General features: G+C 36.4%; 1 protein-coding gene across 1 annotated transcript; it reads right to left on the reverse strand.

Moving 5' to 3' along the window:
- Nucleotides 1-4,491: 4,491 nt before the first annotated feature.
- Nucleotides 4,492-16,006, reverse strand: LOC121386585 (26S proteasome regulatory subunit 6A-B). Its single transcript, XM_041517539.1, has 12 exons — nucleotides 15,897-16,006; nucleotides 15,569-15,649; nucleotides 14,183-14,308; nucleotides 13,236-13,343; nucleotides 12,093-12,202; nucleotides 11,812-11,902; nucleotides 10,402-10,474; nucleotides 7,688-7,897; nucleotides 6,655-6,761; nucleotides 5,891-6,036; nucleotides 5,558-5,639; nucleotides 4,492-5,049 (listed from the first exon to the last, which is right to left on the reverse strand). Exons 1-12 carry the CDS (start codon nucleotides 15,936-15,938, stop codon nucleotides 4,939-4,941), a joined length of 1,287 nt encoding a protein of 428 aa, XP_041373473.1. The 5' UTR covers nucleotides 15,939-16,006; the 3' UTR covers nucleotides 4,492-4,938.
- Between the last annotated feature and the right edge of the window lie 477 nt (nucleotides 16,007-16,483).

Consider the following 16,483-nt stretch of genomic DNA (forward strand, 5'->3'; position numbering starts at 1 on the left):
TCTGCTTGTAAAATACCTAAGCTGACTTCACAGTATATTCCATTTATTAAAAAAAACAAAAACAAAAACAATCTTAATAAAATATTTTGTACGGTCTTTTTAAAATCCAGCTAACTTATTAAATGTCACCTCACAGTTTTACAAATATATATCTAGCATTATCTAACAAATATGATTATTGTAAACTAATTCAGTGTACGTGTAACTGCAATTTGTATAAATACTGCATGTTCATTTCCCACGATTGCGATCTGCATGCGTGCTCACGACCATAGGTACAAAATTAAGAAAGACAAAGGAAATAACCGAAACTGCAGTTAGGTATTCATTGATGCAAACAACTATTGCTTTTCTACAAATTTACATCAAGATTTACTTCTGTGTAATTGTATTGTTTAATGTCCGTAATGATGTCTCTTGACACATGGGTGTCAGCTGACTCTGAAACATGATGTATATTACACCGAGAGCTTTCCTCAGTTCAGCCAACTAACGTTCTTCCTAATGTTCGCAAACTATTTGATTGGTGTCCGTCGTGTCCATTTGGTTTAACGTGAAGTGCACGAACTAGTGTAGCAAATGTTTTGTTTGCGCTCGGTCTGGCTGAACTCAGCCCTTGGGATAGCCGACATGTCTTTCGGCCCTGAACTGGCATGTGTATTTAAATTGACATGCATTGTCGGTTTGTTTTTATTACTTTGGTTCAAAGACTTTACAAAATTAAAATAGCAAGTTACGTATCTTCCAGACATTGAATCACCGTCACATTGCTGTCATACATGTCGAATGCTTGCCGTTAAAATTAATAACCTTGATTATTAAAATTAGCAAACATCTGGATAACACAGTTTCTCGTTACCGGTCGCGAGATCGCTATTATGCTAATTGAATATTTGGTATTATTATGTTTGAGGTGTCGAATAGATTATGTAACCGTTTGTTCACATCAGAAGATAGAAAATGGCTCATCCAAAATTTTAGCCACTTGCAAATTTTATTAGCCATTTTTTTGTAAAAATCATTTTTAATTAGCCGATGGCTAAATTGGTTACTGACAGCGCGACCTTGGATGTTTTCAGTATGTGTTTTGGGAAGGGGGTGTTAGGATAGAAATTACTGATTGCCAACTTAACTGTACTATTAAAAAGTGCTTCACCTATTGTTTATTGAGTTAAATAGTACAGTTGATTCTGTCAATGGGCATCTTCTTTGATCGGCCTTGAAGCTTGATTGCTTGGCACAGGAATCCCGTTACGCGTAAGCACCTTCCTGACGGATTAGTGGTCCCAGTAGATGTGGTAAAATTACCAAGCACCAATTGTGAGCAGACGACTGGTCCATTGTTAAGTAGTTAGGAAGTGTTTTACCTGTCATAGTGATTTGGTGTACATGGTATACTGGTATACTGTTTGCAAGAGGTAGTGGATTGCCACGCTCGTGCTTGTGCTCGTAATAATGTTTTTTTTTAAAGTACTTCAAATCAAGGCGTAGCGGCAATTGCTTTACGGCGCTTCCACGCTGTCAAAGCGCTTACTTTACGGACCAAGGCGTGTCGGGCTGCTACACCTAATGGCCCTGGGGAAACCCCTGTTATATTTACAAATTTATATTCTTGCCAAATCCAATTAGGGTGACTTAAACTCAGGAAGTTTTTGAGAAAAAGAATTTTATGCAGAATTTCAAATTATAAACTCAGACTCGGAACTCTATTTACGTTCCGATATACCCCAATGGTTTCAGGCACATCCGTCCAGGTCCGACCTCTCGCATAGCCAGTGAGTTGACCTGAGATGGAAATAATAAACTGAATAAATACTGTTGTGTTGACATATATAGTCAGACCTCATTAGACTGACTGCTGTTACTACACCATTTACACAAATTGTTTGGGGAAAAACGTATATCAGTATTATTCTAGTTCATTACACCAGAATTCACACCTCCAACATCGGCTGAGCAAATTATAGTCCGTCTGTGTCAAAACGGAACCGATGAATTGACATGTAACTCTATAATTAATAAAGTTTAAAATTCATATAAAAGTATTGTTACTCGAATAATATTTAAAAAAATATATATATCATTATAAATAAAAGGGATTTTTTGTTTTACAAATTGCCATAAAATTGCCTGTTATCTTGTTTTGATACAGGTATGAAGGCAATTGAAAGAACAGCCACGATAAAGCACACACTACTACATTTAGTCTCTGTGCACTTCATTATTTCAGTGGTATTCATTCTTGTGTTAAATATATTATAACAACTAATTTATTTTTTAATAATACATTTCCACATCGTCATGACAAGGGAGGTAACTCATGATAAACAAAACTAGGATGGCAAATTTCGACGCATCAATAAATTGACTCGGGGATGGACATGGTCACTGTAATGAAGTCTGTCGGTAGTACCATCTAGGTAAGCCGACATAGGATGCCAACCTTTGTTCACAATGCTTGTTTTGATTGTCTTAGGCCAAGAATTTGACAAATTTTAAAACCAGAAAAAGAGAATTGCTGTGGACAAGGTAATACAAATATTCATATAGAATACTTCCTGTTAATTATATAAAATTAAAACAACACTGAACCTTAATGTCAAGAAAGAAGTTTGTTTTGTTTAACAACAGCACTAGAGCAGATTGATGTATTAATCATCGGCTATTGGATATGAAACATTTGGCAATTTTTACATATAGACTTACAGAGGAAACCCACATTTGTTTTTAGTAGTAAAAAGGGATCTTTTATGTGCACCATCCCAAAGACAGGATAGCACATACCACAACCATTGATATACCAGTAGTGGTGCACTGGCTGGAATAAGAAATGGGCCTACCCACGGGGATGGATCCTAGATCTACCAAACATGAAGCGAGCATTTTACCACTGGGCTACATCCTGCCCCCATAATGTCGAGTACCAGTAATTAATGTTTCTTGTGTGTACATTAAAAACTAAAGAACTGCCAGAAATACTGATATATAGGTTTCTGCATATTGTTGTGTCTGTAAGAAACAACATGGATTGGGCAAACCATGGGGTAGTCAATGCAGCATTTAAATTGGGACGGGTTCAAAACTCTAATGATTGGTAATCAGGTTAAGGATTTTTGAAGCAGTCTTAGCACTACGAGATCGTAAAACCATTTAAGTTATGATGTGACTACACCACAAACCATAGTGAATTTATTATAGTTATATTAAATTAAAATTTACATTGGGATTATCATACAATGTAGATATAGGAAGTGGGATGGGGAGGCACTAGCTTTGAAGATTATGCATTGCGCCCCCCCCTTCAGTTGACATTAGACTTAATATATGCCCCATCCCCCAGTTGCTTGCATCTTCGAACACCTACAATTTCGTGTGAAATGATGTACCATGAAGCAGATTATTTTATAATCAAGATGGATTTGTTGGCATATATCCAGATTGATATCTTTTATTATGTGTAATCCATTTGATGTCAAACTACAATACAATTACAATAGAATGAAAATAAGATTTTTTAACAAAATGTTTTGGCAAAATGGTGTTTTATTGAATTTATTTCTGTGACGACTGGTACCGAATGTTTTAATTTTTAATGAAAGTGATGATTAGGTCATGTTCAATAAACATTCATTAAAGGGTCATATGTTGGTCTTTGTTATTCGACTTATATTGATTGAGTTCAACAGTGGAGCACTTACATATACTATATACCTGAGGTGAAGAAGTTTTTTTTTTTAAATGACACCACTAGAGAACAATGATTTATTAATCATTGGCTATTGGATGTCAAACATATGGCAATTTTGACATAGTCTTAGTAGCATGTTTCCATTAGTAGCAAGGAATCTTTTATATGCACAAGCTCGGACAGGATAGCACATACTATGGCCGTTGATAAACATGGTTGGAACGAGAATATCCAAGGTGAAGTGCAATGCAGGATTGACCAACTCTCGGGAAACTTGTTTCTTTTATGTTCTAATCAGTGCACCACCCCCCCCCCCCCCCCCCCCCCCCCCCCCCCGACTAAAATATTGAAGGCCGTTTTTACTGTTCCATGGGAAAGTACATGCGACAGTTCCTGTAAATTGGACGAGGAATGGAGTCGCTAGAACAAAATTATTTTAGTAACGGCGACTTTGTAACATAGGAGAAACACTTGTTCATGATATAGGGATCTTATTTATATTTATGAAGTTTAATGAAAATCGGAGTTAAACAAGCTCTCCTATCCTAGTGATATTCCACACAAAATGCATAATCGGTGCAAAGATGACATTACAAGTAGGGGTTCTAAATTATGGTATCCCCACTCCCATGGCTAGTGATATTCAGTGTTGAGCTTGTAAATAACTACTATATCTAGCCTGACATGGGGAAAAAACCCATGTCAAATTCTGCATTTACAGATTTTGTAAATATGAATGTCTTCCATACAAACTGTTTCTTCTGGTCCAGCACACATAACTCAAAAAAGAAAAACATTCAAAATAGTGACAACTTGCTTTATTACTACAAATTTTAATTAATATTGGACACTGAGGTCCATCAAATGATGTCTTCCCCCCACAAACTATGAATAGCTGTGAGGTTGTTTATTTTCAATACTTTATAAGCAAAGATGATCTTGTAATGAAATACCAAAGCAAGCCATAAAGTCTTTTTTTGGGAAATAATATAAGAAGCCTTGAAATGTCCTAGAAAACAAGCTTATAGCACACATTACAAGGTTCTAGAAGATATCTTGACAACTTTTGTTCTCCACAACAATTGATATGATTACAATCTATAATATATTTCAACCAATGGAAATTTGAAGTAACTGAACCATAACCAACAATTAACACAGTATTGACAACTGCAAATATGTAAGCAGAGATCCATCAATTTTGAACAGATGAGTCTTTGAAATGGCTGTCTAAATGTCCTCTTAATAATTTAAGCGTAGTACTGGAGGTTAGTTTTCTTCTTTGCTTGAACTTCAATGATGGCATCCATGTAATCCTCATGACTAAGTTCCAAAGCTTCACGTCTTAAGGCAATCATTCCCTGAAAATAATAGAAAAAGAAACGTAATACCATAGTGACTACAGTATGAAGTGACCGAGATCATCAAAAAAGAAGTTGGAGCATTGTTAAAAACATGACAATATGTCTGTGTTATAGATCTAAGGCTAAAAGAAAATGCTGTGCAAATGTAAACAGGTGCTTTAATCAGGATGCCAAGTACTCCCTAACAATTTGACTGTTTCAATCCTATCCTATTACATGTGGTTTTAATTCTGTTTGGTGCAAAAACCAGTCTAGTAAAGATTGTGAGCACTCCGCTCCTAAAAATGCCTTGGGTGTACTGACAACTACACTTTTAAAACTTAGATGAAATACGAAGGGTAATCCTTCTCCCTCTTACCCCCTGAATAAAACAAACACTAAACCCAAATGTGAGATTGTCATTCTCAAAATATTTCTGAAATGGAGAATATTCAAGCAAAATCTGATCCTGCACTTTATAATGATGATGGCATCAGCACAAAGAGAACCTGTACGATTTACTCACGGCTTCAACACACACAGCCTTCAGCTGAGCTCCGTTGAAATCGTCGGTACACCTGGAGAGCTCTTCATAGTTCACATCTTTGCTGAAATATCACAACATTAAACTGATTAAAATATCATTAAAGCTGGAACTTCTACAATAATTTGCACTTTTCAGCTTTTTTTGTTGCATAAAACTATTACATAAAGTAGACAATCTATTATAATGACATTTTCAGGATCAAACGGACAATAACACCTGCAAATCTAAAAACTCCACAATGAATATCTCCTAATTTCAACTTTTTCTTTACTGTACGTCCTTTCCTCTGGTGAAGTAATAAAGAATAATTACCTGACATTCATCTTTCTGGAGTGGATCTGGAGGATGCGAGCTCGCGCCTCCTCGTTGGGATGTGGAAACTCAATCTTTCTGTCGAGTCGACCTGACCGCAGCAGTGCTGGATCCAAGATGTCCACCCGGTTTGTGGCAGCAATTACCTATTTGAAAAAAATATATATAATGGTGTCACACGACGTCTTATCAAAAATAATTATAACAAAACAAATAAAAGTATGACAAAGGCAATTTACTTGGCAAAACTTTAAACAAATGCTGAATGGGTGAAATAAAATGCTAAATGCAACCTTGGTTTCTGATGTGGAAAAGTTAAAAAAAGTTCTTTCTATAATGACACCACTAGAGCACACTGATTTATTAATCATTGGCTATTGGGATGTCAAACATTTGGTTATTCTGACAGTCTTAGAAAGGAAACCTACTACATTTTTCCATTAGTAGCAAGGGATCTTTTATATGCACCATCCCAAAGACAGGATAGCACATACCATAGCCTTCGATACCAGTCGTGGTGCACTGGTTGGAACAAAAAATAGCCCAGTGGGTCACTGATGGGGATTAATCCTAGAACAATTGCGCATCAGGTGAGCACTTTACCACTGGGCTATGTCCCACCCAAACTAAACAAATGCTGAATGGGTGAAATAAAATGCTAAATGCCACCTTGGTTTCTGATGTGTGCTTTAACACTGGCCATACAATATTACAATGACTGGTAGGGGACAGGGACTGGTAGGGGACTAAGGAACAGTCCTCACCTTCACTTGCATGTTGGGCTGGAATCCGTCCATCTGGTTGAGAAGTTCCAACATGGTTCTCTGCACCTCCCGGTCTCCCGCCTTCTCGCTGTCAAATCGCTTGGTGCCTAATGACAAAATAATCAGCAATACTGTAGCTAAGATAAACCTAGAAAGGGTGATTATTCCTAATTGGTATGAAACTATTTATATAATCACTAGTAATGATAGTCCGAACCACATTGTTGACAACTACGATAGATTAATCTCTTATGTTTAATTACTGTTAGATTCCCCCCACATTTTGTCCATACAAAAATCATGAAAAAACCATTACAATGACACAAATTCTGCATACTAGGCTGTAATTATTTCACCCATATATGAACTTTGCTGACAAAAAAGTATGCAATTTTTCACCAAATCCCATTTTTCTTTTTGTAGAATAATCTTCAAGAGGGGTTGACGCTTCTGAAATATGTAACATAATTAATATGACGTCATGCTGCTTGCCTATACCAAAACATAACATTGAGTTGAGAGAGAGAATCTAATGACAGTGTTTCTGCCAGAAAGATATTTTTGGATATGGTGCTATGGAACTGAATGCATTCACAGTCACAAAGGGGTATGGGGGGCCTCTTATGGGTTAGGTTTAGTGTTAGGGTTAAAAAAAATCATACAGTAATGATAAAGAGTCATTAATTTTGTCAAAAGGTTAACTTAAAAAAAAAAAAATCTGCAAAATATTTTGGGTATGGTGCCACACCCTCTGGCAAAAAGCCTGAACAGTAATTAAAGGTAGTATCATAGTTGTTAACAATGTGGTTCGGACTAGCTAAATGTTTAAATGATATTGTTTCGTTTCAATTTTTTCCCGTTTTAAATGTTTACAAAATTAAAAAACATAACAGTCCTAGTCTTGTGGCACTGGTTGGAACATCAAAAACATTTCATGTGGTGAACCGCGAGGTATCAACCCTATGATTTAATCATATGGGAGGCAAGTGCTCTGCCATCCTTACTTTAAAATTATAACATCCAAAGTGCTTACCAATGGCATCTAACTCATCAATGAATATAATGGCTGGGGCTTTTTCCTTGGCCAAGGCAAAAGCATCTCGTACAAGTTTGGCCCCATCTCCAATAAACATCTGTACAAGCTGTGGACCGGCCAGTTTGAGAAATGTCGACTTGGTCTGCGCAGCACACGCTCGTGCCAGGAGAGTCTTGCCGGTTCCTGGGGCTCCGTACAACAACACACCTGAAATATAACATGCAAGTTACTAGAGGTACAATATACAGGTACATTACACAATAAAATCTAAATATATATTAGGTACATTACACAACACACCTGAAATACACGGGTCATTCTGTGTCAAATCACCCAAAAAACCCAGATATTTTAAACCTGACCATCTCAGATTTTTTATGAAACTTGGTACACTTGTTGATTGGGATCCCACAGCACCAAATTCGGCCAAAATGGGCGTGGCTGCCAACCTTTGAACCCTCATATCTCAGGAACTACTGGGCCAATCTTCATAAAATTGGTATTGTTGGAAAGGTAATTTACCATTATTATTCAGAATGTTGGAGTATACTGGCCTTTTGACCTTTTTTATGACCTTGAAATTGACCTTGTGGATCACGTGACCTTGAGAAAGAAAGAAGTGTTTTATTTAACGATGCACTCAACACATTTTATTTACGGTCAAGGCTCGAATTTGGCAGGCGACAATTGCCGCTCAAAGCGCACAAAATGCTTTCCAAAAAACCGTTTCACAAGTAGGTTTTGCTTTCCATCTGGTTTCTAAAATTTGTTTCTGGTATATCCCAGAATTCGCGTTTGTCGCGCGTTTTCCGCATTTCAAATGAAGAATTTAAAATATTTAAAACATTGCTATATTTGTATTGACATCGTAGACGCGGCCATGTTATATTGGTGCGCACACCAATAATGGCAGAATTATCTACCAACAACATGCTCGAAACTAGTCTAGCCAACGTTAGGAAACAACTACTGGTTGAACACGCTTATTTATCGATGGAATCAGCCGAGAAGTTCCGAGTGTCGCGACTTTCAAAAACGACTACAATTTTAGAGACTACCATCGACCAAGCTACTTTAGAACTTATTACAATCATGGCCGCGGTGACCAAAAAAGCTACTGTCGAGAAATGGGCAAGTACACACGCAAACTGGTTAGAATTTGAATGCGACGAAAAATCTGTCACATGTCTCAGGGTAATAAACATATAAACCAGGTACATAATTTGTTTGGACTCTTTATTTTGTATAGATTTAATAAAATAAGTGTAAAATAACAGCAATACCTGTGCTCTAGAACTGCTTCTCAAATTCAAACATTTGCCTCCCAATTAAAATTTGAAAAGCAAAGATTGCCTCCCAATCAAAAAAATTAATTTCGAGCCTTGACGGTTATATGGCGTCAGACATATGGTTAAGGACCACACAGATTTTGAGATGAAACCCGCTGTCGCCACTACATGGGCTACTCTTCTGATTAGCAGCAAGGGATCTTTTATTTGCGCTTCCCACAGGCAGGATAGCACAAACCATGGCCTTTGTTGAACCAGTTATAGATCACTGGTCGGTGCAAGTGGTTTACACCTACCCATTGAGCCTTGCGGAGCACGCACTCAGGGTTTTGGAGTCGGTATCTGGATTAAAAATCCCATGCCTCGACTGGGATCCGAACCCAGTACCTACCAGCCTGTAGACCGATGGCCTGCCATGACGCCGGTACGTGACTTTGAGATGACCTTTCTTGAAATTTAATCTCCCACATGTTAACTAAAACATATAAAAGTTTCAGAGGTGTAATATTCTTTGTTTAGCAGCAATACACATTCAAAAATTGCATGTCCATGAAAATAACACCTTTTCTGCCATTAACGTCTGATTAGCTATACTGAAGTAAACCTGAATGACCGATTCCTGATGCTAGGAATCACCATCTCTCTTGAACACCGAGTAATACACTGTACGCCTACATGCTATGATCATACGATATCAAACTACTTCCCTCATTGCCTTCTCACTAGTTCAGCAGTCACAGAATCATTCGGTCACCCGAAACTAAATTTGCTACTGTAAAACCACTGATATACATACGCAAATCGGAAAACACAGTAGGGTTATCCCTATTCTAATTAAACTGTTTGCTGGTTGATTTTAAATAGGAAATTGTCACATTTGTAGTAAGAATAAGCCTATAAACGTCACCAGCTGGTGACGTCATTAGGCATCCCAGTAACAGACGATGAGTGGTCAGACAGTTAGAGGCTCGAACATAGATGTGTAATTTGACATATTTAATCTGCTCTCATGATTAGATAATGACTAATAAAGAATAATATGTTCATTTCTGACATAAAAACCTCTCAGTATTTAACGACTTCTGTAGGTAATATGAACCTACAGAAAGTGTTTTTATGACATCATTACAAAACAACCCTGTTCCTCGTTTAACCTATGACGTATTTCTGCGAGAAAATTTGCGACCGGTATATCGGTGATTTTACCACCTGAAATTTTTAGCAGGGATCCAATTAGATTTGTTCTTACAAATGTGTTGAATTAGAATCTGAAATTGGCTGAATGTCCTTTGCTGCCAACCATATGAATTTTTGTAACAGACATTTTTTAAACATTTGTTAATTACAAACTATGGAATGACAACACATGCATTTAATTAATTTGGAAAATAGCTTATATACACGAATAAATGTATATTAAACCTTTTGGTGGCTGTATTCCTAGAGCTTCAAATCTCTCCCGATGTGTCATAGGCAAGACCACAGCCTCAATTAGCTAGAAAATCAAAAAGTATTGACAGCTGTGGACAATACAAATGTTCATCATATAAACCTGTAAATCATCTGTGGTGGATTAATGTCCAGAAAATATCAAACTATAATGAAATGGCAATGAGTCTGTGTTGAACAAATGTCCAAATATGGAACAATAAACACAATGCAAACAATAATCCATTTTATATTTTCTAAATGTGTAAAAATCAGGCCCTAATGTAGAATTGAAAAAGTAGGAGAAGTGAATTCTCCCTTCCTAGAAGAAAGGGGCGAAGTTTGATAAAAACAAGTGGCGAAGTCAACATTTATCGGTGCATTTTGTAACGTTTCACCAGTTTCCGCATTCAAGTGGAAAAATTCCGAATTTTACACTTGGTTCTACTTGTACTTCCAGTAATAAAGTGTAAACGTGATATTATTAAGTAGTTGAGAATGTGCCGTCTTGTTAAAATTAAAGTATTAATCAGTATTTTCTGGCATCAATGAAATTAATGTGGCCGAAGATTAACAACGGTTGATTGATCACAGCACAAGGCGTGACACGTTATTTTGAAAAACAACAGCCAGGTTTACGGGAGCATCTGAAGAATGTCAACATTACACTACGACATGTATTTAATCTCTTCACAACAGAAAATGGCACGAGTATTAACATTTGTTGGTTGATCTTGATAATAAACTAAACATGGTGAAACATTTTAACAAATCAATCGCACATTACAATGCACGTGTGAAGAATCCATTTCCGATTAACAATCAGGTTCACGTTTACTGGAGGATACAGTCTGGTGCCAAAGTAAAAACACCGTCTGACATATGGTGACACGGTGCCGGGTGAGTTCTGACAATAAATAAGTTGGGATCTTGACGTCTGTTGTGCGATTTCATTTTTAAAATCGGATTAGGTCTAAATATCTTACAGCGACTTCGACTTCTCACTACTGCTAATAACTTGGCGATTTGAGCAGATTTTCGGCGAAAAAAATCCGCTCATTTCACTGGCAAGATTAGGGCCTGTAAACAGAAATATATCTGTTGGTCTTTTTCCAGCTTCTACAACATCAGTAAAACAATATTAACTGGTTAAGTGCACCAAGAACATTTTGTTAATATTAAATCTTTATCAACTTTAAAAAATAATATTATAAAATATAAAAATCAATTAAATAGCTCTATATTTAAGCTCTACTTATGGGAGGAATGTGATAGAATAAAAACGCATATATACATTTAACTCCATTTGCTTATGCGAGTTTCTGCAATCGCTGTTTTGACATTAACATGACGACTTCACACGAAAAAACTACACAAGATAAAGCACTATTTTTTTGCACTAACCTCCTGAATCTGCTTATCCAGACCTCCAATGTCGCTGTACTGTTCTGTGGGGCGTTCATCTACCTCCATAGCCTTCACTCGCGAGTCATACCTATAAAATATCACGTAAGCCAAATAGAGTAAGTGAATAAACAGTAAGTGCTAGATTCTAATGAATAAATCAAAGAAAATAATTCACCCAGACTGAAAGACAGAGATAAGAGTGAGAGTGAGAGTGAGAGAGTGAGAGAGTGAGAGAGTGAGAGAGAGAGAGAGAGAGAGAGAGAGAATAATACACTTACTCCTGTGGCAGTGTCTCCAGAATCAGGTAGGAATCCTTGTTAACACCAACAAGATCAGCTGGTTTCAGCTTCTCCGCATCAACCAGACCAATAACAGGCAGAAAGTAGGTCTAAAATACAACACATTACAATTACAACACATTTAAATTAAGTAAAGTAGTATCTCATGCCTAAATTTTTAAATATACCTTTTGCTATTACAAATTAAATGCAAGGCTTGAACTTGGAAAGCGCCAGGTGGCAATTGCAGCTCAAAACGCTTTCCAATAATCCGTTTCACAAGCAGCTTTTGCTTTCCATCTTATTTCTGAAAAAAATTTCCAGTATAGCCCAGAATTCTTGATTCGCATTTGTTATGTGTTTTCCACATTTTAATTGAAGAACTTAAAATATTTTAAAACATCATTACATTTGTACCTACATTATGAACATGGCCACACCAATAATGGAAGAATTATATACAAACATTCTTGAAACTCATTTGGATCAGATCGACCAATTACGGTTTTTCACATCCAAGTTCAGTGACAGCAAGTGCACCATTTAGACTGGTTCTCGGAGTGGTCATTAACTAGACTAGCAAACGTTTAATAAACAAAGTATAAAATGATAGCAATACCTGTGCTCTAGAACTGCTTCTCAATTTCAAACATTTGCTTCCCAATTAACAAAATGAATTTCAGGCCGTGTACATGCATATTAAAAATATCTTCCTACAACGCAAAAAAGACAAGTATCTTTTTTTTCAATTTGGTAACCAAGTTTCAGCTATTCTGTAGAAGACTTGGTCACTGATTCTAGATTAAGAGGTACCTGTACCCGTAAAAAAACTCTCTTTTTTCGTTTCACATAAAATAATACACTCATACCTGCTGGAGACGGTTATCTAAGACTTATAACTTGTGGTTTCCAACCGTATCTAACTCGCTTTCACTCATTAAAGATAGATTTGACAACCACTCGCAAGATAAACCGTCTCCAGTGGGTACTCAAGTATTATTATCTTTGTATAGATTTTTCTCATTTTGTCAAACATATTTATTGTTTAGCCACTGTACGTGTACCATCATACTAATATCATGATTTTCAGACGTACAAACATCTTTTGATCTGTCTAGTACTGATATCACAAGACCAGTTTACCTGTCTGGTTGATGTTTTGATGACTGCACACTTTCCCTTCCTCTGAGAGTCCAGGTCTACATTGGCCCCATCCTCTTCACCTTGGTCTTGAGGGTCCATGTCCAGCAGCTAAAACGAAGAAAGGAAATGTTTTATTTAACAACACACTCAACACATTTTATTTACGGTTATATGGCGTCAGACATATGGTTAAGGACCACACAGATATTGAGGGAGAAAACCCACTGTCGCCACTTCACGGGCTTCTCTTTTCGATTAGCAGCAAGGAATCTATAAAATGCACCATCCCACAGACAGAATAGTACATACCACGGCCTTTGTTACACCAGTTGTGGAGCACTGGCTGGAACGACAGGGATTGATCCTAAACAGACCATGCATCAAGCGAGCGCTTTACCACTGGGCTACATCCCGCCCCAGCAGTTGAAATGAAACACGGATATCAAAATGTTAAGTCCAGCTAAATACAATTTTAAACTGAGTCACCACAAAGGAGTAAATTGCCACCATTTTCTGGAGTGTTCACTTTACTCTAGAGAACTGTCTATCCCTAGCATGTAGAAAGACTGACAACAATGTCAAAGAAGCACAGAACATGTCATGGATATTATCAAAATGTTGACTGTATCTACATTTTCTAAAACATCATGTCTTTTCCATTAATTAGGATTTTCCAAGCCAATTCTGCACAGATTAAATGAATCTATAACAAGATATATATTTTTATAATTATGTAAACTCATCATTATTAGTGTTATTTTAAAGTTATAAAAAGTTGTTATCATGCAATTTTCATTATATCCATCATTATTACAGACATAATGCCTAACACAGGATTCCATGACTTTTCTGGCCTGGATAATGATACTAAAATTGTAAAAATTTCTCAACATTCCAGGATCTCTGTGACCTGTATGAACGCTGTTAACACAAACAAGGGAGATTACCTCAATGACATTGGACACAAGATACGGCAGAGTTTTGTTCACTTTGATCTTCTCGTTGTTCTCCTTAATCTTCTCCTTCTGGGCCTGGAGTTCATGCGATATCCGCATGATTTCAGATTTCATTATCTGTAAAACAGGTTACATTAATAACATTTGTTCTGCTTAAAAACGTTTCATGATAAAGTCCTTTATTTTAGAGACATGTCTTAATGTATTTATAATATAATATGCAACCGCTTCGCCTCCTCTGTACATATCTTTACCCGAATTTGCACTGTGCAAGGATTTTTTGGCACTCAGACCCAATCGACTACCGTACACACATTTTGCTAAATATTGTGTATAAAGTCGACTTCGATAAATTCAATGGCAATGGAGGCTGCCATCCTTGTCACTTAAGATAAAAATAAGGCCACCAGACCTAGTCTTTAGAATCATTCCGTGATAATGTAGGTTTAGGTGACAAAAAGAACCCTAAATTATTTACGATACACTGCTACTATTTAGTAGTGTGTTTGTGCTTGTACATGCACATTTATACAGTTTGTATACATGTGTATACTGTTTGTAAAATTTTCTATTATTTTAATAAGTTATTAAAGGGACACACCCTAGTTACGTTTATTTGTTAACCATTACGGCGTTGTTTTTCGCTATTAAACCCCATTTTTCACAAATAAAATTGCACTTTACTTACATTTTATTATTTAGAAAACACATTTCCATTCACCTGAAGTGCTTTTTGGTAATCCTGATGTTTGTAAAACCACGAAATGCATTTTTTCACAAAACGTGTTGTCGAGAAAAAAACGTTAAGCAAGCGAGGTCCTATCTATTTTTAATGTCACAGACGTTGGTATATCACGTGACCGTTATCATTTTGGTTCGGTTTGTTTTCTTGTGCACGGTTCGCGCAATCAACATCCGATTTGTTGTTGTTCATTTGTGAGATTTTTCTTCACATTTCGTGAACATTTTCAGTAACAATAAAGTTCAGACAAGTAAGTGTCTCAATACAAAACGTTACAAACCCTTAAAACCAATAATTTTGCTAAGTCTTACGATATCTGGAGAGGGGATACAACCAGGACAGAACAGTTGGAACATGTCCAGGAGAGGTGAAACGAACGCACCCCAAGTCTGTGAAATTTGTCGTGACGTAGGAATTGTTGTGCTTCTACCGGTGACATCAGAATACTAACTTTCAAAATTATTTCAAGCAATTGGGACATGGGGATTCCCATGGTATTTATCGATATAAAACCTGCTTTTTCTCTCCATTTGATAAAAGCGTGATCTAAGTGTGTTACAGGTTTGTAGATTAACCAAATTATAATTTATTTTCGCTGGATGGAACTAGGGTGTGCGGCTTTAATACTACTGCACCTTTATTTCATTGTCAAGGAGTCTGGTTCGGCTAACAATTTCATCTGTTGACATTCGGAGAACCTCCTCTCCCAGCGAATCCTGTAACACAAGAACATTTAACAATTTGAGTTTGGCTAATACTAATAACAAATATTCACATTTATTTACCACACATAAATATAAAATAAGTTATTTGTAAGTAATATTAGAAAGAAAAAAAACGTTTTCAATTCCACATTTTCATAATTTTATCAAATCTCAATATATTATAACCCTTTTATTATTTCATGTCAATTACAATATGCGTTAGACAATTTGTTGTGTAATGCATTTTTATAATTATTACCTCGCCATCTTCCCAAATTGATTTATCTTCTAAAGTTGCCATTTCTTGAACAAATGATTCAGCAAGAAACTCACTGCACCATTTGTGACTGTGACGTTTATTTTTGTTACGCTAATGCATCATCTTCGGAACTCTTCGTATAATCGACCGAGTATTTCCGAGTGACTATTCGAAACATCCAGAGGCCGTTTACGCAATATTTGTTATTACTAAATTGCCTATTGTTTATTTTTGTATGTAAAAATTAGAAACCATTGGCTGTTGTTGCTACTGTTGAAATACAATCTATGATTTCTGAGTTGATACATTCAGTTGGAGCCTCTCGGCTAATTTCGGATATCTACAAACTGTTCGGGTAATTCCGGATACTCCAGTTTACAATGCAGAGTACCTGTCTACTAGTTAGTAGACTAGTTTTATTGGAAATGATTCAACCCTGAACCAGTTCGATTCTTAGATGTTTTGTCCCCAAAGTAAATGCCTTCCAATATATATTTCCCTACATTTATTATGATAATGTATTATTATTATTATTATTATTATTATTATTATTATTATTATGTTATGGTTAAAACGATAACAAAATT

The sequence above is a fragment of the Gigantopelta aegis genome, chromosome 2 (genome assembly GCF_016097555.1).
Source record: "Gigantopelta aegis isolate Gae_Host chromosome 2, Gae_host_genome, whole genome shotgun sequence".
Taxonomy (NCBI): Eukaryota; Metazoa; Mollusca; class Gastropoda; order Neomphalida; family Peltospiridae; genus Gigantopelta; species Gigantopelta aegis.